Genomic DNA, 22,689 nt, shown 5'->3' on the forward strand with positions numbered 1-22,689 from the left:
TTCCAATCTGCTACTTTGTTGTTTGGCTTAACTTGCTTTTGATACTGTTGGGCTTCCTATTTGCATCGTATCGACATTCTCTCGCTGTTCCCTACATTCGTTGGATGAAATACTGATTCCGATTGTTGATGCTGTTGATGATTCCGGCCGTCATCGGCAACCGCTTGGATCGATGGTGAGCGAATGCGACATACCGAGCGAAGTCTCTCCTGCGGCCTTCGTTCATCTTCGTTCTGTGTTCATCATCGTCGTCGTCGTTGATCAGCATAATACCAGAGAAAGAGAGAGAGAGAGAGAAAAAAACACTGCTATGGCACCATCAAGCGCAGCATGAGTAAAAAGACTTAGTCAAATTCACTGAGACATTGAAAGACAGCGAGGACTGTTGCTGGTGGTGGCTGTACAGCCACCTGCTGCTGTTGGCAGAAACAAATCGTTCGAGTTATCATCTCACACGACGAGCGAACAAACAAGACGATTATCACTACAACTGCGATCGTCGTCGTCGTCGTCAGCAGCAGCAGCGATCATAACAGCAGAGTGAGACGACTGCAACAGCGACAGGGACTATGACAACAACAACAACAACAACATTCGGTTATAGGCGAAATCCCAGTTGTACAAGCGACAGGGACAGTTATCACCTATAGAGAGGCTAGACCGAGTTAGTCGAAACTCGCTAAGTAAATAGCGGGAAGCAGAATCGCAGTATTATCGTCGTTAGAACAGATTCATAATAAGATTACTCGAACCGTTCTAGCGTTTTTGTTCGTGATAAGGCAGAGTGTAACGCAGTTCCGGTCAATGGCAGATGGATTCGTGTGTGAACTCACTGCGTGAGCTTTCTATCGAACGATTTTTGTGTGCGGAGTTCTGGACCCCTGCAATAGCAGCAGCAGCAGCAGTACGACTAGCGACAACGACCGCAGTTTCTTCTGTTCCGTGTTATGTGTTATACCCCTTAGTTTGTCCCTGTTCGTTGTAATCTTCCATCAACCGTCATTATTACTGTTATTATTTTTATTATTATTACCATCGACTGACCCAAACGCAGCGGCTGCTCCGCTCTGTTTGTGAAATTCGATTGGCGGTTAATATTGTAAGGTGTACGGGACCCGCTGTAGCAGCAGCAGCAGCAGCAGCAGCAACAATAGACGACGGTAGTACCAGCAGCCCTTGCGTATCGCTGATGGTGTCAATTTTTTCATTTACTTGAGGAACGAGTGTACGCTGCCAGTGTTGGTGTCGACTCGCTCTGACCGGTGACCATCTGTGCTAGTGTTGACCTCCGCTGACGAATTGGTGTTGTCGTCGTCGTCGCCGCTGCTGCCGCCGCCGCCGCCGCCGTCGTCGTCGTCGTTGTTGTCATCGCGGGGAATGTCGCCGCCAGTCGCAGCCAACTGAAACTACAACAGAGGGCATAGTGGCCAAACTGTGTTGTTCAGTGTCCTCGCTCCCGCTGTCATATTGCTGCTGCTGCTGCTGCTATTGTTATTGTTGTACTCGTTTCTGTGGAGTGCTCAGCCGGCAGGAGTGGTTAAGTGAAATCAGGGGGCTTCAGTCCGTGCAACTACATTGATATTACTACTACAACGAGAAGCAGACCGGCAGTATTAGCAGAAGCAGGAGTACTAATCGATTCGAGTTCCTGTCGTTGTTGTCATCATAGGTGATATCGCCGCGATTGCCCTCCACACCTATAAAAGTCGAACTACATTACGTACAGATATCGCAACTGCGCAAGTGCGATAGTTACACAACGCGGCAACGCTGAATGCTGTCGAATAGCACTAGTAGAAGCAGTACTATATTATTATTGTTATTATTGTTGTTTTTATTGCGGTTGTTGTTAGTATCTTATACGAAGCTAAAAAGAGCATCAAAAAGCGGTGCTGTTTCAATCAGCAATCGATTACGGGCGGTCCTGCTCAAACCAACTGTAACTACCGCTAGTGCTGTCTCCTATAATAATAATAATAACTACGTGCATTCCGGCAGCGATAGCAGTAGTGCAAACAGTGAGCTTGAGCGCTTTCATTACTCTTGGCGCTCCGTTCTGCCGGTCACTGAGTCTCCGAGCCCTAGCTGTCTATCGTCAGTACCCACCGCCAGCAACAAAAATTCTATCACTTACTCAACGACACCTTCAACAGCAGCACGGGAATTCTGACTAGAGGTCCTAGGCAGTCATGTTAAAACGACTTAAAATCGCCCTTCGAGGTTTCCTGCTCATCACGGCAAAGATATGGAGCTTTCTTTGCTTTCTCGTACGAAAACAGTGCCGGGCTGTGAGTAATAGACTAGCAAATTAAATAGTACAAAATGTGGATGAGTATATATATATATGTGTTCGAACATATGGGCAGGAATTTATGCACCGGTTTTGAGATATACTAAGAAACACTACTATATATGTGTATTCTACCGGCAGCTTCCTGGCGGTAATAACCTTTAAAAGAGCAGATTCTTTTTTCAGAAATATGTACGGTTCAGCCGCTTTGGGTGCATCTTGAACAGTTCGTGGTTTATTTTTTCATTGCCATTAAAATGGTATCATTTCATTAGCAATTTCTTTGTTCGTACAATCTGTGGCTCTCTCCGAACTATTGATTTGGTTCCCAGTGAGTTGGAGAAGCGGTGCAAAACTTAGTTGACAATGGCCGAATAAGGATTATACACGCAATCGGTGCATCGAATCTAGATCTATATACACAATAGGAGGAAAGTGGTGGTTTGTCTGGAAAAAGAAGAAACAACAACACAGATATTCAACGGCAAGAGCAATGTCAATAGCCGACACGCACGACATTTAGATTGATAGTGGCATAAGTGATCAGTTTATCTCACCGACACCGACAATGCCGCCCTAATAGCTAAGGCTGAAAACCGCGGTCGTTGTCATTGACGTCATTTGACGGTGACGTTAGTTCGCTCAAAAAAAGGAAAGGCTCCTAGTTGATAGCTGAGTCCCTACCTGTGCAGCAGTGCTCTTCCTTACTGACTAGACACGGTTCCTGGTACAGCCGAACTTGAGGCTGCTTCTTCGACTTTTATGATTATTATAACAGTGATTTCTATCACAACCATTTTAGTGTTATCAGTCCTATATAATCACTACTTCTGTCTTTATTTTTTTTTTCATATAAAGGCTAACTGTAAAACGCCCCATGCACCAACTATAGTTCTTATGCATAGGTATTTACTTAGAAGCTTGGGACATCCCCTGATGTCCTTCTTTATTTTCATCGAAATCATTATTGTCAAATAAATGAATGTTTCGAGTTTAACATCCGGCACTTTGAGCCATTAAACCTTACTGCCTTATACAGTTGGTTCTTCAGCACCAAATGAACCGTGGGTCTACGCTTCGTTTCAAAGCCAACCCTTGTTACGTGTTTCTAAGTTTAGTAATCAAACATGTTATCTGTGCTACACGCACATACATCCGTAGCTACTGCTAAAACTACTATTTCTGCTGCTGCTGTCACTGAGGTACAATTACAGTAAACGTGCCACAGGACAAGTTGCGATGGGAGTAAAGCGGGGTTAGCAGTTCGTTCTTCTGCTCGGCGATAGAGTGAAATGACGCCGCTATTTACTATCTTCATCCGTTCCTCTCTCGCGCGCACTCGTTTTCTAATAACGGAGGTAATAACGGGCAATAATGACAATAATTGGAGTGAAATCGATTTCATTTAAACCGGCAACACAGTGCCAGTCTTTCGGAGTCGTAACTGTCATCATCATTTGTAAAGCGAAAAGCGAATTGCCCCCACATTTCGCTTTTTGATGCCACTGCGTTCTGTTGGTTTTAGAATTGCTCTGGGCATGGTCGTGCTGTTTTACGATCTGTCATTCAGGTCTTGATAGAAAATTATCAGACTGTCTACTAGGCTTCGTTGCCTGGCCATCGCTACTAGCAGGAGAATGTTGTTGGCAAGATACAAACAAACATACAGGGAGAGTGGCGGAGCGCAGTCAAAAGACGAGTAGCTAACTCCTGATGAATTACATTAGTGACTACTGCTGCTCCCGCTGCTGCTGTTGGGCTAGTAAGTCAGCAGGTGAAAATGCAAGGTCACACCAGGCAGACAACGGCAGCAAACCGGTAGCGACAACAGCTTCCAGCATGAATCTTTCGATGTCCTATAGCTCTCATAGCTGCAAGACTTTGGTTCTTTCCTGTGTCTAATGTCTGATGCTTTGTCTGAGTCTCCGCTCACTGGCTGACTGAAGTGTCTGTCGTCAACTATCGGCGTTTGCTTGCTCGGTCGCGAGTGAGCCAGAACTAAATCTTTGTGATTGCCGCCGCTGTAACCTTTTCGCGCTCTTCTTTCCAGAATTGTCTACAGCAGCAGCGACAGCAACATGCCATCCCCCTGAGTTTCTTTCCCTCCAGTGGCCCTTTGTGTAGAGTAGCTTTGGAAGCCCTCTTCAGAGTGGTCTGTTTCAATGTTCATCCGACACCTTGTGTGTTTGCCTATCTCGCCCCATTTCGTTCGACCGTCTGTGACCGCAGCGCGGGAGTCTACGCGATGCGATGCGATGTGCTGCGTTCTGTTTCGAAGGTCGCGCTTGCCGCTGTTGGTTACCAGCGCTACTTTTGAGATGACGATGTTATTGTAGATAGTAGTCATCATGACGTTGGCGGCAGTGATGGTGCCGCCTATGGCGGGGTTAAACAACGACGACGTCGACGACAAGAACGATTCAGCAATGAACTGCAACTAGTACTCCTAGAAATAAGACTAAGACAGCTGCTCTTATTACGTCTTTCGTGTAGTACCTATTGATGTTTTGGGCTTCATATTGGGATTCCTCTTTCTCTCATTCACCTGCATGTTTCTCGTTATATCATTATCGGTGACAACTATCAACGGCGATATTATTTAGGTATCCCCGTAGTTTTGTGACAATTGCCTTTCGTTCATTCAGCACCGCTTGCTGATTTGGTCTATTCTGGTCCGTTGGCGTTATCCATTAATAATTATTTTGAAGAAGGATGACCAACTGAGACAAGGAATTAGATAAAGAATAAAGGTTAACTGGTACGATTATGGCAGTATTTTTGTCATTACCCAGAGACAGACACTGCTAATGCAAAGAAATCAACAAGCTGAGGACCTTAGTAGACACACATGTATACAATAGCAGTAACAACAAAAGGGGGCGAGAACACAGGAAAACTACCGCGGTGTGAATACCAATTCATGATGTATACTGACAAGTAGTATATCACAGGTGTAGCTGAGCACTGAAATTTTTTTTACCTTTATAATGGAAACAAAACAAATCAAAAGAGTCTTGTGTCTAGGTGTTCATGTCAAGGGCTCATTTCTAGCCAGTGGGTCAGCCAGTGACAGTGATGCTAAAACTGTCGATGCTCTTTATTAGTGTTTATAGTGTTAGCTCATTTTTATCATTTTAACTCACATTTCATCCGATCTTCCGAGATTCATCTGAAGTGGGCATTTCATCCGAAAGTTTCCCGTTTTATGCTGCGCCAAACGTGCGGGTGAAGACTTAATAATGTAATATAACAAACACCTTACCCGAAAAGACTGATAAAGAACACTGGCTTGAATAGTGGTCAACTTCGTTGAAGATACTTTGATTGATTTGCTGGCTGCATTCTGTAATAGTCTCGTTCGACCATCTTCTGAGCATACAGTGTTATAATATTGTACATTATGTGCTTTCAGATGAAGCTGTGGTTCTAGTACTACCTGTAGTGAGTCTTGCCGTACAGAGTTGAAGTTTCATATTTATACAATGTACACAATATTTTATAAACGGAATATTATTCATTAATAATATTATTTTAGTAAAGTCAGTCTAGAACTGGACGTAAGATTCAGCGGAGACTAGTTTATTGAAGGTTTTTTTCTTGCCATAAACGTGTGATCGATGTGGTCACTCTATCTCATTCATGTTATTGCTTCATCGATAGAGGCTCACATAGAGATAATTGCGACAAGGAAGTATCATTTGACAAACAAAAGCTCTTCATATTTACATTAGGTTACATTGTTATTCTGCCTTTTCGGGATCTGTTTTGTTATAGGCATCGTGAGACCATCTTTCGCAGTGGCATTCAGTTACCTAACTGTAAAAACTAAGCCAGCTTGAACGTTTCACTAAAATGTAAAAAAGGCGATTCAAGTTTTGTGCGATAAGTTAATTCTTTCCCAGGTAACTAACTGAGATTTTAACTAAGAGTTTGACATCAATAACACTGTAAAGATCATATTTTAAGAGTGATCGCAAAACACTAACATCATGATAGGATATAGTGTCCTATATGAGTACAGACCATTCATCTGGCTCTAATTACGCCTGTAGATGTAGTCTTTGCACAGACAGTCTAAGCATATTTTTATCCAGCAAGCTTTGTGTGCTCAATGAAACGTTATGCTACCTGACGGAACATCTTGTAAAATATGACGACTAACTTTTGACTCAATAGGGCAGATAAGAGAACTCTCATAAAAAAACATGTCCCACACAAGACATTTATTTTGTTTTACACTCTTGCACTGTTATTTTGCACAAAATTGCTCCATTGATAAGGTTGTTCTTTATCTCAAAGCGCTACATTTGCTTTTAGTTTCATTGCATATATAACAGTGCGAAAGCGGCAATAGTAAAAAATGCTGCAGAAAATAAACTGATAGACGGTGTCTTAGAAATTTGTTCAATATAAATTTGCTACACATTAGGGAATATCGTTAAAGAGTTAATATCATGTATACTCTTCTACTCCTTTATTATTATTATTGTTTTTAGGAGATAAGGAGCTGTGTAACTTTGGTATTAAACGAACACAGAGGACAAAAACATGTTGCTATAAAAACTCTGTCACACTTATCCCACCGAAGTGAACCTTGCATAATGTGTTTACGAGTGTTCGGTTATTACAAATATTGGTTTGCCGTTAGCTGTGATAATCTCACTATTTATAAGAGTGCGCTGAAAGCCAATATAGGGTATTTTAGAAATGTCCTTAGCTTCTCGTTACTTTTGCTGTTCTTCGCTTCATGGTTGAACAGAAGACAGTTTGTTTCCGTGGTCGAACACATGGTTTGCTGGTTTGCTATTATGTAAAAAAACATCTAAGCCTACTTAAAAATGCTTGCAACACTTCTTTAACAGCTGCTCGTTTTGGTGACGCTCACTCAGGTGTTTTCTCGTCTGTGGTATGTAATGGGCAAACATCAAAGTAATTGTCATCAATGTAGGGGTGCTCAATTATAAGTGGTATTCACAGCATCTTAATAGTGACATCTACGACACGTAGGCTAAGTGACATTTATAAAGCTCCATATACACTGAGAATTTTAGGGTATAATTTAGCTCTTCATCACTTCTCAACCAATAATTTTATTAATCTGCTTAATTTAATTCAAGTCAAGGCACACTTGTCAACTAAATAATGTTGTCATCAGCATTTAATGACTAGCTACGGTCCACAACGCTATGGACGACCGATAGGTTTTTACGGCTACTGAAAGCGTTATCCTCGGTATAGCTCACATTCAAATTACAAGGCGAACCATCCTGTATGGGCAATATAGATATAAAACCTGGATCGTTTTAAGAAATATGATTGGAGTGTATGTCTGATATTGCCGTAAAGCATCGCTTTAGGCGGTTACCTTCCAGAAATGAACTGAGTGTTTACGCTCGATTCAAACCTAGACCCATATATGACCAAAAATAGTCATCCTTAGCTTGCATTCTTTGTTTCAACAACGAATGTTAAATTTAGTATCTAACAGGATTATACATAAATGGTACGAGTTGTGTTGAGTTCATTGAAGCTTCGCCCAAATTGATGCTTATACTCTGTAGTAATGGCTACAGGTTAAACTGACTGGTCAGCTTTTAACGACGAATTTTATGCCCTACACTTGCTCCGTTAATATGGTAATAACTAATATCTACTACTATAACGCAAGTTTCAACGTAATAAGAGTGCGTAGTTAGATTGCTAATTAACTGGTGACTGTATTTTTCTATTTCTTTAGATGAGACAGCATCAAACAGTGAAGTACAGAGATCTACCATTATCGCCGTTATCCAAACACCGACTAAGTAAGTGTTGATCTATTTAGACATATATATATGCCCTTTTTATTTTAGTCATAGAAACTACAGCACAATTATTTAACACATGTTGAAAATCGCGATTCAGGGGTTTAGGAATGTGCTCACCTATACTTTATTAAATGTGTATTTACTGAGGTCTTCGAAACAATAATTAAGACAAGAACGAACGACCATCCAAGTTTTTTGGCTGTAGGTGAAGAACCTTATCAGTTCATGTTTTTTATGTTTCTTCCGAGTAGGTAAGTAATCTGGTCTTTTTTTTAACTCTAACATGATTTACTATGGCCTCTTACAGGTTTAGTGAAACGTAAAATTCTTGTCCTAGATTTAGATGAAACTTTGATTCATTCATACCACGATGGAATGGTGCGCCAGACAGTACCAACGGGCACCCCGCCAAATTTTGTACTCAAGGTCAGTCAGTCGTTCGGATTCACTGATAAAACAAACATTAAACTAACAAAACGAGTGAGATAATAACAAAATGAAGAATCACTCAGTTCTACTAGCGATTACTATATACCTCTGCCTTATATATATGAGCCTGCTCCTTGGTTTGTATAATTTGCAAAATTGCTTTGGAGTTCATAAACGCGATACACAAATTTTAAGTTAGACAGATCCTGACCCGATGTGAAATGTAAATCTATTTAAAAGTCGGTCTCGTTACGCGAATCATTCAAATAAGCAATAAATACGTCCTACTATTGATTAATATTTCGAAAATTGCATTGCATTTCTTTTTTATTGTATACATGACTAACGCTTTTGTCATCTCGCCTTCAAAACATTACAGGTGACGATAGACCGTCATCCGGTGCGATTTTTCGTTCACAAACGACCTCACGTTGACTACTTCCTGGAAGTCGTTTCCAAATGGTTTGTTAATATATTATTTTATTAAATATGCAGCTTTGCTGAGATATGCAATCACACATGCGCAGTTATTTTTCACGTTTTCACCATCTCTCCTATCATTGTCTTTCCTTTTTCCTTACACCATTCAAAACTCGTCATCTAGATACCTTAAAAACGTGGATAGCTACTAGACTAGATGTACGACATCTGTACTACAAGATATACAACTATTAAGTTATTTTTTCCATTCTCCTTTCTCCAGGTACGACTTAGTAGTATTTACAGCATCAATGGAAATTTATGGAACCGCTGTAGCAGACCGCTTAGATAGCGGGAAAGATATACTTCGGAGGCGTTTCTATCGTCAACACTGTACTTTAGAATACGGCAGCTACACCAAGGACCTCTGTGCTGTCAGTCAGGATCTTAGCAGGTATAAGTATAGATTATGGATGTATGAACGATCACTTCTATGTTTTGTATATATATATATATATATATATATATATATATATATACGACAAACTGTTTTGAGAGCGTTTTAAGTAGGTTCCTCAAATGGGACATCACCAATTGTTTGGTATGATGCTTTTTTGGAAACGATGTTTATCAGTAAACCTATTGAATGGCTTCCATTGTCATATCGCAGCATCATAAACGTCTGATAGCCTTTACATATACATATATATCGTATTATGTACTGCAGTGGCAAGAGATTTACCTAGAAACGACAGTCCTTCTAGCAATGCTTTTATGATCCCATATAATGTTCTTTGAAAATATACGCCATTGTTTTTAATCATAGTATTTACTCTAATATTGTAGTTGTGGAGAATCTGATTACAGTGATAATCTTAGGCTCTCATCCACTATGTGTTTATCTATGTATATCATCTTGTATCGATTGTGTATTCTACAAGCAGTATCCTGATTGTGGACAATAGTCCATCCGCGTACAAACTCTTCCCTGACAACGCGATGCCGATAAAGAGCTGGTTCAACGATCCACGAGATACTGAGCTATTGGAGCTCCTGCCAGTGCTTGACGCACTTCGTTTTTGTGCAGACGTTCGAACGGTATGTAAATATATATATATATATATACATGTAGGAACGCGTGTTTACTTCCGGTACTGCCGTAGTTTTGCTGCTTCAGGCGGCTGGTTCCTTATAGCACGAAATAAAATGTATCTGCGAAGTTAGGATAATATATATATATATATATATATATATATATATATATATATATATAGGGTAAGGCATCTAAATTCGGACTTCAGTTTTTTCCGAGGCTGTCAATAAACTAAATCAGATTAAAATATGTGATTTAAAAGTATTCTGCATGTATTAGAAGTGTTATCGCTGGCGGTCATGTTTATTCAATGCAACTAACACTCACCGCGACTACAGCTTCAATTTGGTATCTAAACCACTTCCTAATTATTTTAAAACATTTCTTTGTTAATACGCCAATAACTTTTGATAATAATTGCGCGTTAAACGGTGTGAACTTTTTGAAGTGACAATTATATTTTATACGAAAAATTCGAGTAGAATTAATTCATGGGTTGATACCAGGCTGAAAATCCCCAAAATGCAAGGATTTAAAACAGTCAAAAGGTTTAAGGGGTGGAAAAAGCTGCAAAAAGTTTAAAAAAACTATGTTGGAGCTTAGCTGGACGACTTAGTTAGCAAATGATATCCAAAACGGCCGTTACAAAAATATAGGTATCAAAAATAAGCTGAAAAAGCACTTGGCCTGTGAAAATGTTTTTCATGCTCTTCAGGTACCACATCAAAGTAGGAATAACCTAGACCATCGCTTTCAAGCAAAAAAAAAAGTCCCTAAGATTGGTGGGGGTTTGTTTGGTGCGAAAAGATTAAATAATGTTTATATTTATTTTTGGCTGATGTTTGCATTGCGAAGGCGACGCACTTTGTCCGGCTCTGATATGTGAGTCGTTTTGCTGTGTTGTTTATTTTCTTCTGGTACCAAGAATAGCAAATGAACACATGCCCGTAATAACAAACAGCTGGACAAGTTTTAATATTTTAGCCACACAGAATAGCCTATATATGTATATCACATTGCATTGCCATGTATATATATATATATATATATAGTTACAATCGTAGTTTTGCACCGGAATCATGGATAACCCGGATATAAAGATTTCAGAGTAGTAGCATTGGCTTTAACAAGCGGTGTGTGCGTTACAGACCCTTTTCACTTCTTGATCATTGGTCTTGCTACTATGGGATTAAATCATTATGCAGAATCGTCTCCTTTAGTTAAGAGTACAACTACTTCTGAGAAGACAAGCTTTTTTAGTTAAGCGAGTTCTAATAAGAGCTGGTTTTCTTTTTGTTTTAAGTGTAGCGGATAGCCGCATGCCTGCTGTAACACACAAGCCTCCAAAATTTGTTCAAATTTAAATGGTCCACCCTTTATATTCAAATATTCTTTATATATCAAAGAGAACCATTTAATTTGAAAAGAAGTATAAATCAGTATAACATACGCGCTCTGCCTAATATTCATACTTATCCTCCTTTACTACTTTATATGATTTTTCTTGCTCTTAAGACGTAAGCATATCGGTCTTCTTTTATAGCCGGATTCGGAATTGGGAATCTGAATTGTATTATTCCGTTAATTGTATGAATAGCATCTTCTCAGTTCTTTCTCTTTTTCTCTATAATCTTTGCAGATATTAAGTCGCAATCTTCACCGGCATCATATGTGGTGAGCAGCGTGTGGCGGCATGTAAAACATATGCATGCAAGATTCCGTAACTCTGCATTCATAAAGCTTCAGTAATGAATGTAAAAAACGGAGCCAGCAATGAGCTATCTCGACCTCTTCTCGTGCTGCTTCATTTAGCCCACTTTGTGCGTACACTGTGATACACTTGTAACCACTAAAATGATTGGTGATGACGATAAAAGTAGCTCTGCGGGGCCACGCGATCTGCAACAACTGGAAGATAAAATGGCCAATCAGCGCTTTCTACCACACATCGTGATCAGCTCTCGCTGCTAAAGAAGAAAAGACGTTATACAAACGCTAGATTGAAAAGACACATCTAGCTTTTTTTCTTAGACGGATTGCGCGCTGTTAGCCTTAATAGGAGTTCAAGGAAACTCGCTTCTTGAATTGGCTTTACTCTGATGGCAAGCCCGTGAAGAAACTGAAAGTGTTAAGAAACGGTGATAATGTAGGAATAAGGATGATGGAGGAATGATGAGGATAGGCCAATGAGGCGCCAGTTGTACTTACGTGAAATATGCAGATGATACAGGCAAGAGCTATATATATATATATATATATATATATGTGAATTAATGGCTTATGCGAGTTGGATTGAGAACACCTGTTGAATATGTCTATGTTTCCCATAATGAATGGGAAAAACTAAGAAGAGTAAAAGCTGAGGGAAAAAAGATTCATCAGTTAGAAGCTCTTAGAATTTTGTAGGTTATTAAAAGTGAATAGAATGAATGGGTGCGAAAGAGTGAACGAGTGAGAGAAGACACGATTGTTTTTTACAAGGCTGCCGCGCATCTAAATAGAAGAGGCGATGCATTCTTAGCCAAATTACTTTTAATGCCTCTACCCAAATGTAAGAAAGATGACGAACAAGTACCCAATTTATTATACCTTAGCGATTATGCCTGCCGATAAACGAAAATAAACCATTCGAGTCAGAAGATAAGATCTAAACGTCTTGATGATGACCTCTTGAAGCTCATTGAATAGAGGCTCGTGGTAACAATACATTGTAAAAGCCGTATACCAGATGCAAATCGGTATATCTATCTGTATGTGAGAAGTCTGGGCGGCTAGATCGGAAGATCCGCTGCCCTAGACAGTAAAACAATATGTATAGGAAGACAACAAAAGCATTAGTAGTGGTAGTAGTCGTGGATGGAACACTAATAGTAACGTCGGAAAGACAGCCGTTTTAAGGGAAGCAATGGATAACTACGAGATAGTTAAGTAGGGGGAAGGAGTGGAGGGTGCAAACGAAATTCTGAAGCTGTGACAGGCGGGAGGGCAATTTTGGCCTAGAAGGAAAAGCAATTTTGTCGTAGTTTTGTGGATTAGCTATGCAGAGGTTTTGGCTGGCTCGAGTATACAATGTACCTTGTTTTAGTTGATTATTTTTACTAGTATTGAGATTCTTTAGTGAGTTCTTTGAATTTTGCCTGCTTATATAGGTTTGCATAAGTCTGTATGAACATCTGCTTGTGTGTGAAATTGTTTGTGTGTGAAATAATGGCAAATTTCGAGAACTACGACGACGATGTTCTGCAGATTTTAGCCAAAGCAGAGACAGCAACTGGCAGTTGAGTTATCTGTTCAATTCAATAACTAAGTCTGTATAATGAGAGGTAGTTTATGCGGAAGGCGACATGGATTAGCAATAACTCTGTATGGCCTGAAGCAGGCGACACCAAAAAATGAAAGCAGTGCGATTGTGAAAGTAAGACTAGCTATTAATTTATACTAGAATCAATCATTAAACCCAACACATCGGCGTGTGTTTAAGTTAAGAGAGCTCAACGCCACGACAACGCACACACTCACATAAGCGTGAAGCATGGCGCGAAGTCACCAATTTGTTCACAGCGGTGTCACCGAAGAACACAGTCAATTGAAGCGTAGGCCTAGAATAGAAGACAGTATCGAGATTGTTACTTATTACAGCCAGTATGTAACCGCCACTAAACTTCCGAAAAAGCCGAAGTAATGTTTGAGTTTGAAGTCATTTTTTGCCAAGCGTTTACGTGATGTGTGCTGACCAGCACAGACACAGGATTGACAATACGCAAAGTAATATGATTTACTTCAGGAGTGTAGGGCGCTGAATACTCCGACAATTTAGTTTTTAAATAGAGTCAACTAGTCACCGTAGTGTTTCTCGAAATTATTTACTTGCTAATGAAGCTCAACGAAATGCCGTTTTGTTTGTCAAAAAAAATAGCACTGGTGGCATACACACGCAATAGTGATAGCGACAACATACATTACACATGCTCGAGCAATTGGGCATTTCACATACTTTTTACTAGCATCAATTCATATATATTTATATATACGCTAGTATGACGAATGTGTTCGTTATAACTTGAACAAGGCATCTGATTAATTATAGGCATCATTTACATCTGTAGAACGGTGTTATGTGCAACTTACTCTGTGAGAGTCGGCAAAGATAACGGATGTTCAGCCTAATGAGCCGACAAAATGGGTCACACGTTCATAGTCAATCATTACATACGTATTGAGAGTGAAAAACAGTCTAAGATAACTCAAAAGCCAAAAATCAGTGCGTACACTAGGGCATAAGATGTGAGACTGTAGGGGAATTTTTGGCAAACATGGCGAACTGCGTCGGAGAAGTTGTACTCAAGTAAAGGATCAACCCACGGCATTGAGTGAGTGTTCTAAGTTTTTTAATAATCGCAGAAAATATATGACCCGATGAGTTATAAAGTACCTTAGTGTGCAAACGAAAAAAATATGGAAAATAACTCGATGGGTAGTTTGAGTAGAAGAAAATATTTTGTTTTAATTCGTCGTTATATAGTAGCTTCCAGTAATTATCATAGACAAATGACACAATAAATAACACCTAAAACTGCGATATATGGCAGAAGTAAAAATTTGTAACCAGCACGGAATATACCAACGATATATTGAACTGTTCATTAAGGCGCTTTCTAAAAATCGGCTACCACATTATCATCATAGTAATGATAATAAGATAATGTCAGTCATCAGATAAGTAAACAAAATGTAATGTAAGTCAATACAAATTAACGGATGACTGACGGGACTTGACGCTGCATAAATAGAACTTCTAAATATATTATAAAAATAAATATATGCTTTTCGTAGCTACTATTAATATTATTTTTGCTTACTCGTTTTATGTGCTCGTTATTTGTGGTGTGCGTGGATGCGTGTCTGTGGAAAGAATACACACGCTTGTTGATGATGTTCTCTATTGCCAGATGCGACGTTGATGATGATAATGCGCGTACATGCGGGTGCAAGAAAGAGGCATATGTCAATATTGTACGGACGGGCGTTTTTAATGACTAAAAAAGGACAAAAATTAATAGTTGCACGAAAAAACACTTGTGCTCTGTATCTTTGTGTATGTTAATTTCTCCCTTGCCGTCCCGCCTTATTTTACTACGCAGGGGGCAATCATCGGTGCCGCTTGTCACAAACTGCGTGCGACACGACGCGACGATGGAAAAACTAACTAAACGACCATACCGGCAATGATCAGATAAACCTATATTCATACCGACAATAATAATAATCATCACCTACGGTATGTAGTAATTATTACAGAAACAAAGGGCAAATAGAAAAAATGTCGATGATTGCGAGATGCAGTGCTGCTACCACAACGGTGATGCAGGATAACTTCACTAGGGGGTTAGGATGCTAACGTCGCTAGGGCACATTCTGGAGGGCGGAACGTAAGGGGCCGAAGCGTACATTATGATAATAACAATTATGTATGAAGAGGTTTTGAAACAGGTATGGAACATGTATGTTTTGATGTATCATGATTGACCCATCCCTTGTGTAAATAAAGCGAGCGTAAATTGTATAAGAAAAAAATCAAGTAAAGAACTGGAACAAATGTTTTTGTTTCCTGTTTAAGTAATATAAGTCAGACAATTTTATTTTCTAGGTAAATAAAAAAACTGACAACAATGTTCTGAGTTGTCCCGCAGGTGTCTTATGATGCTTAATGTCATAGCGCGTTTTTTCTTTCCATTTCATGCTTCTATAACTACTTAATAGGGCTCTGCTCTGTAAGTCTATTGTAATTTTGGCATGCAACGAACAGAATTTCGGCTTCAGTGAAGACTGAAGGAATATGCCAAAAAGAAAAGTGAAGTTGCTACACATTTTTTATCTTTGTCAAGGTCAAAAGCTACAGAAGCGGCCGGGATAGATGGGCCTCATTGGATTTGATTGAAGTACCAATAACTTGAAGATATTTTCTAGATCAACATAAGCCGGAAAAAGTAGGATGTTTTGACTGCTTTGACATTAGACGTGGAAAATTTAGGCTGGACGGGATGAGAGATGAAACAAAGGTTTAACGAACGTGGGCAAGTAAGTATTAAATTAATTTGTTATTATGAGTTCGTTAATGTACAAGGCTTTTGCTTATTTATTCAATTTAAAGTGTATGAGAACAATATCCACGGAGGCAGCTAGTATTCTTTAAAATGTAACCCTCTCTTAACGCGTTTTCGAATATGGTAGTATAGGCTCTATACCCTTACTCAGATACAACTAGCTACAATTACGTCAATTGTAAAGTTTTAAATTACGTGATTTTTCTGTCCGAGTAAATCACACGAAAAGTTTAAAAAACGGCTAACAGTTACATGCTCGTATGATTGTTACACCTATACTGTAGGCCTTGGACTCTCCTATTTGCGTTTTTTCTCTCGATAATCTATGGCCAGTAAGATAATGTTAATTATACTGTGTCCATGCCAATGTAGTAGACTCCCTTTAAGATAAAAGACTATGTATTTCTAATCTAACCGAGTTTATAGCGAAATTTGCCTAAATGTGTTTTAGCTCGCAAACCGAAAGACTATACATGCGTTGCCATGGCAACCGTATGTAAGAAATATGCTATCATGCTGATTCAAATTTCGGCTTTAGCAAAAATGAATAATAAGGAAATATAAATATTTTCAAGAAAGATAAAATATCACTATATAGTTATCGACATTAATAGCTGCTTTTATGATTGCCATGCCGTTTTATAGGTATGTTAAAAAAAACCTAGATAAGTTTAGCAAGACATCCCAATTACACTCCTAGTGAGGAAAAGTCCTTGATGCTAAAAGAGGTAACTCTGGAGGATTTGTTGATAAAAAAAAATGATTAAAAAAATGCTACGAATAATTTAAAAAAAAATATCTGACGAATCATTATTCAGTCAGTAACTTGTCTCGCCGACATTTCAGATATAATTTTGATAAGGTGAAGTTATTGTTGATTCGGCTAAATTATGATTTGTTATGAAGCTGCGTTTAAACAACTTCGCTTACTATCAAATGCATATCTTAAGTTTGAGGCTCACATAAACGTTTTTTGCATTTCCGACTGTCTGATGATACAGTTTTCCGTAAGACTGCACGCGACTGCACAAAAACTTAGTAGCACACGTTAAAGAAGTATATTCATCCTTATAAGACAGCTTAGTTACTCATTACCATTGAAGACTTAAGTGTCGATTCGATTTATATGTAGCTATATAGTAACCTTCACTCAGATATTTGAAAAAATGATTTTTTGACGAAGTGCTTTGTTCATAGAGATTCTGGCCACATCTAATGAACATTTTCCCGAACCTTCCATCTAAATTTGGGAAACATCGAACCAAGCAAGAATAAGATAAACTTGTCTAGGTATGAAATCGGCCGTACCCAGGCATACGGTTCGTTTCGTATTATTAAAAGGGGACGCCAGTTGCTATTTGAAGCAGTAATACGCATCAGTAATATTACACATGAAAGTCTACACATTTGTATACCTAAGCGACGACTCATCATACGATTGTATTGTTATACGTCAACATGATTTCTTAGGGAACATATGTTAATGCATTCTACTGCTTCACTGGGGACATTAACTGCTCCACTTCCGACTTTATTATCATTTGAAGTACTCAACGTCTCGTTCGGACCTTTCTTTGTACAGGCTGTTATGATCGCCGACCGGCAAAAACAATGCTGTGAGTTTCGTGATAGGATTGAATCACCTAACTGTTGAATAGTAAACATTAGTTGGATGCTAGAAACAACGATGGGCGGCGTGTTGTAGCCATTGTTCGGCGTCCGGATTTGTTTCTATATGAGTTATTGCCCTAATTCCAAAAATGAATTCGATCTAGTGACAGTGAAAACCTCAGGTATGGCTTCAGACTCTTGGATTCCGGATGGTGACTCCGACATAGAGTGAGTTAGATTTCACAAAAAAACCAAAGACAATTATCTTCGCCTTTATACGCTGTAGCCTATTGGGGAAAAAACAGCCGATTTTACTATAGCGTAGGCGTGAGTTAGAGTGGCACTGAATGTAGTGACGACAATAGTGAGGAGTGACTTTGAAGATGCAGGATTTGCGCAGTGGAAAACACGCTGTCGCCCTTAGTATTTAGATTGAACTTGTGAGCACTGCAGTACAAGCGACAATTCTGTTTTATTAATCTAAGATAATATGAATGTGGTCATCTATGATATTGCGTAAGGTTCATCGACGTTTTGGCAAAAACCACTACGCTAACGGTACGTAGAACCAGAAGGCATATTAGTAGCTAAGTAAATGTTTCCAGTTTGCATTCGGCACTGCCGTTAAATATAGCTCCCAGCGGCTAGACTCTAGCTATTAAACGAGCTGGGTCTGCCTGTGGCCCCAAACACCTCCACTATTGTTTCACGGTGTTTCACGATCACGGTGGTTAAAATCAGTAACAAGAAAAAATTCCATTGTGGATGTCGATTTATTTAGCATCAGGTCGTTTTTATATTTGCAATTATTTTTCTGCGTATGTGGTCTCATTTGAGATTTGCAGCGAAGAAATTGCCGATTTGATTCAGAGGAAAACGTCGCCTAACATTTCAAAGGCTGCGATTTCGCGAATAGCTTGCGCCTGCGGTCGCGTTACCGCCGTCTTTCCAAGAATCGTCAACGTGTGCGCTACTCTGATCGAAAGTTGGTACGCGAAATATGTGGCTCTGGATGTCAACCGAGAGCCTCTCATGCACGTCTGTATACAACAGCTTATCTTCTGGGTACAGGACATACACGAAAAATTGGCTCGAAAACAGTTAATGCATTTTGACCTGCAGGACATGTTCATATCAATGTTCGAACTTCAGGACATCTGTTTGTATGACAAGATGAACTACCAAGTGGCTGAACTCTTCGGATCACATATTCAACGGATGTCTGTCAGTAACTATTTCTAATCTGTCAGAAAAGTACGGAAAAGACAAAAATACTGTCTTAATTAATAAGAGGTAGATGTGTCATGCTAATACTGATCAGTGTAATTATTTTTCGGATGTAATAATTCAGATAAATAAACATTTACTGAGAAAAGTTGTTATTGCGACCGTGACGTTGACAGCCATTCTGGACAATAGTACCGATAAAGTAACAAGTCATGCGCTTCAGTACCTAACATGATTATTGAAAGAGAGCTGAATAAATAGGATAGACTACTATGTGCTATGGTGATGAAACTTTTTCAACTGCTACTAAATCATCTTGCACGAATTAGTGGTTGAGTCTCATGAGTTTTATCATGATACTTATACGGTAATTTTTGTCAGTTTTTGTCGGGTAGGATTTATTTTCTGTATTTGATTGTCCCGTTTTCGACTCAATGAAGGTGTTTTTGACTTCACATACTCGACGGTGATTTGCGTAAACAGTTGTACTTCGCTGAAATTGGAGCTCAACTCTCGAAGCTGGCTTGCGTGGAACCGTGTGACTATATCCGTATAGGAGATGAAGCCTTGGGTCGAAGTATCAATAAGACGGACAATATACCCATAGTTTCAATACCCACCGTGGACCAATTAGAGGTACAATAGTTCAATAGGCTGCTAAATACTTATGAAGAGCTTATAATTAATTAAAGGTTGCAATTTGCAACCACCTGTTGCAATGCAACAACCTATCACCTAAGGGTTTTAAAGCTGGCGTGGCCCTTATGATAGCAACAGTTTCTCAGGCACAATGGAAAAACAATGCGCGAGCGTTTAAATGCACAGGCTTAGTGAAACCGGCAATTTCTCCGTGAATTTTAAAAATGCTAAAACCATGGCAAAGCAAGAAATTCCCATACTGATTACGACGGATCGCTTTTTGAAAATTTGCCCGGATCTCATTTTCAGACGGAGGGGTTTCTCGGGGCCGGGTCGTTTGGCGTAGTATACAGAGCTCGATATGTGCCAGGTAAGGTGTACCAACTGAGATCAATATAGCTAATTTTGCGGCATTAAGTGCGGCAAGATTACTGGAATAACGTTCCTAGTCGAGCATTGTTATTGTGTATTGCAGCAAATATGAAATGTACGGTGAAAATTGTGCCTGTAGAGTGTTTCAAGGCCACTGAACACGTCATCGCAGACCGACTTGTCGCATCAATAATCGATCATCCGTGTCTGATTACGATATACGCAATATTCAGCGTGGAAAATGCGTCCGTTTGTATCACGGAGTTCTTCAAAGGATCAGATCTGCAAAGAGGTTAGTATCCGTTATTGTTATTGTCGTGATTCGAACTACAGCTTGGCAAAGTGACAGCTGCGTGCAGTGATTCTCTGCTTTTTAAGGCGTTGGAAGATTATAATATTATATTATAATATATAACTGTAGTTATTATATATATTGTTAAATAATAATAGTAATAATTATTCTATAATACTATAATAACAATAATATAATAATAACAGTTATACATAAAAAATTCCTGAGCTAGGGAAGTATTGCAGACTAATCCAATAAAAGTGCAGGCTCATTTTTCAAATGCTTGACTCCCTCCTCAGTCCCCTCCTGTGCACTTAATGCTGCAAGTGAAATTCAAACGCCGCCCTTTCATTTTTTGGCACCCGTCTCAAACGGTAAAGACATCTGTGCGGTGTGCAAGGATAACTTCTGTATAAAAGGAAGCTCTTGCACACCAATGTTTAGCAGTGTTAAAAGCTGGTTTGAGATGTCTCAAATGGCTGGGAATGAACTTTGCTGTGGACGACCACCCCAGTTCGACCCAGCTGAAAGACAGTGTGTAAATTGCAGAGGAAAAAAATTAGTTGTTTACGGTTAATAGTTGTCAATGAGCTATGCACAAAAAGTAACACTGGCTACCTTACGCACTGACCGAAGATAACATAAACGATTATCCCTATTTCACAACATCCCGTCGTACATCATTACGACCGACTAATAGAACGGGCACGGATGGTTCAATGAAAAAAGACAGACTTATCGCTAACAGTGGGTGCTATTTGGGAGACACGTTTAGCAGGGTATATTTTACTGGCCATTTAAGAGGTTATTATGTTTTAACTGAATGATTCTTCCGTAACACAAGGGTTTCCTAGGCTGCTAAAGTTGATGTTAGCTGGGCAGATGATACTGCATAAATATATATAGTATATCAAAATCCCTTATTCTATTTGTGTGTCTAATGTGTCTTTCAAATGGAGGTAGTGGTCGAATCTACGCGAAACTTGCATGTGGAAGAGTGTCGTCTAGTATTTGCACAAATGGTAGCCGGTTTAATTCATATGCATTACAATGGCATTATGCATCGTGATATTAAGGGAAGTAATACCCTCGTGTCGCCGGACGGACGCATAAAGCTAATTGACTTCGATACCAACAAGGTACCACTTGTCCTCAGTATTTTGCTCATGGCGTTGTAGCATTAGCAAGTCATGTGTAGTTTTACAGGATTTGTAAATGCTCGGCGTAGCTTGGACATATCGTTAGTGCGTGCAATAACTAAAAGCAGATTCTGGAAATTGTGCAGCCACTTATGCTCAGTGCACTCTAGAATATAATTGCATCAAATTATATCTGACCTTCTGAGCTTGAGGTAGTATTGTATTGAACCAATAATTTACTAATAGGCTCACGAGTGCCAATTACGCCAGGAGATGTGAGCAGCGAGACCCAGAATATGAAGTGACCAACTCTACTTCCTTTAATATATTACATTGACGATCGGCTTAGAAGCATAGTATGAAGGGATTAATTTCCGGGAAGTTTTTCCAGCGAAAAACGTATGCATGAAAGCTTTTTTGGCTCAAATTTAGGAGATCTATCGAGTCGGAGGCGATTACTCCTTGGAGAGTTGTGAAATCAGTGCTAGTCCCTTGAAAATGGTAACAGCTGAGTGATAACACTACCAGTAAAAAATGTGGAGTTCGTCCTGAATGTCACCGTTTTCGAGACAAATTGAAAATACTGGGCAAGTAGTCGTCACGTCTAGTAATGAGCAGAGGAAGGGAATTGCAGGTTATCAGAAGGTGCTCTATTTCTATCTATAAGGTAAAAAAAAGCCCAAGATGTGCTTGACATATATGTTGTCTATACGTCTTTGAGTGATTTAGATCTGTTTGGCGCATTACCCAGCACGTAAGATACCGTTGTTCTTTAAACGAACGGCCGCCGAGATGAATGACAAAGAGAAAGCAGGCACGTTGCCGTATATGGCCCCTGAGGTCATTCGTTGGAAAGCCTATGGCCGAGCTATGGATTGGTGGTCAATGGGGATTACACTTTATAAGCTATTAATCGGTCGAGTTCCGTTCCATGCGAACAATACGGTCAAGCTTCGACAGGCGATTTGTATCAATGACGTTGTGTTTCCTGAGTTTAAGCCGGCACGCGCTGGGCGCGTCCGTCCTGCTATTGACATTGTACGGCAATTGCTCAAAAAGAAGCCAACAGAACGACTTGGATCGGGATTACAGGGATACGAGGTGGGATGTGATGCTGTATAGTTCGGTGTGCTCATAATTTGTTATTGCATTTTCAACGCTAGTTTTAACAATGTTATGAGATGCATGTAATAAATGCATCCTTGTTGGATGCTTAACACTGTAAATGATCATCTAATCTTTGCCTGACCGATGCAAAACGAGAGC

General features: G+C 39.5%; 3 protein-coding genes across 36 annotated transcripts in view; 2 read left to right on the forward strand and 1 right to left on the reverse strand.

Moving 5' to 3' along the window:
• Positions 1–15,625, forward strand: Dd (CTD nuclear envelope phosphatase 1-like protein dullard). 6 transcript variants are annotated; one of them, XR_015316235.1, is made up of 8 exons: positions 33–2,288; positions 8,028–8,094; positions 8,405–8,523; positions 8,906–8,988; positions 9,230–9,400; positions 9,891–10,044; positions 11,679–14,409; positions 14,952–15,625. XR_015316235.1 is itself a non-coding variant. In XM_022811980.2 (8 exons), exons 2-8 carry the CDS (start codon positions 2,190–2,192, stop codon positions 11,715–11,717), a joined length of 732 nt encoding a protein of 243 aa, XP_022667715.1. In that variant the 5' UTR covers positions 33–836; positions 1,670–2,189; the 3' UTR covers positions 11,718–15,625. The 6 variants fall into 6 exon arrangements, 5 of the variants coding, with proteins under 5 accessions (XP_086829940.1, XP_022667715.1, XP_022667714.1 ...); XM_022811980.2 differs by having other exon boundaries at positions 33–836; positions 1,670–2,288; positions 11,679–15,625; XM_086973814.1 differs by having other exon boundaries at positions 1–175; positions 11,679–15,625.
• Positions 8,815–22,689, reverse strand: part of LOC111253010 (uncharacterized) — a 25,052-nt gene continuing 11,177 nt past the window's right edge. For 16 of the 22 annotated variants that reach the window (XR_002674448.2, XR_015316238.1, XR_015316236.1 and 13 more), the window contains one exon: positions 10,988–11,947. Coding sequence is in view for 13 of the 22 variants with exons in the window: in XM_086973825.1 (XP_086829951.1) it covers positions 11,705–11,947 (243 nt within the window). In the remaining 9 variants the exon portion in view is untranslated. Of the gene's footprint in view, positions 10,159–10,987; positions 11,948–17,105; positions 20,275–22,689 lie in introns of those variants that run through there. The other 6 variants (XR_015316242.1, XR_015316241.1, XR_015316239.1 and 3 more) reach the window with 5 other exon arrangements.
• The window catches only part of LOC111253383 (uncharacterized), an 8,748-nt gene continuing 3,798 nt past the window's right edge, over positions 17,740–22,689 (forward strand). For 4 of the 8 annotated variants that reach the window (XM_086973805.1, XM_022812685.2, XM_022812686.2 and 1 more), the window contains exons 1-7: positions 17,842–17,982; positions 18,600–18,978; positions 19,465–19,617; positions 19,930–19,990; positions 20,096–20,284; positions 21,248–21,423; positions 22,153–22,524. In XM_086973805.1, coding sequence (XP_086829931.1) covers positions 17,879–17,982; positions 18,600–18,978; positions 19,465–19,617; positions 19,930–19,990; positions 20,096–20,284; positions 21,248–21,423; positions 22,153–22,524 — 1,434 coding nt within the window. In that variant the 5' untranslated portion in view covers positions 17,842–17,878. Of the gene's footprint in view, positions 17,760–17,841; positions 17,983–18,599; positions 18,979–19,464; positions 19,618–19,929; positions 19,991–20,095; positions 20,285–21,247; positions 21,424–22,152; positions 22,525–22,689 lie in introns of those variants that run through there. The other 4 variants (XM_086973804.1, XM_086973806.1, XM_086973807.1 and 1 more) reach the window with 4 other exon arrangements.

The sequence above is a fragment of the Varroa destructor genome, unplaced genomic scaffold (genome assembly GCF_002443255.2).
Source record: "Varroa destructor unplaced genomic scaffold, Vdes_3.0 BEIS01000006.1, whole genome shotgun sequence".
Classification (NCBI taxonomy): domain Eukaryota; kingdom Metazoa; phylum Arthropoda; class Arachnida; order Mesostigmata; family Varroidae; genus Varroa; species Varroa destructor.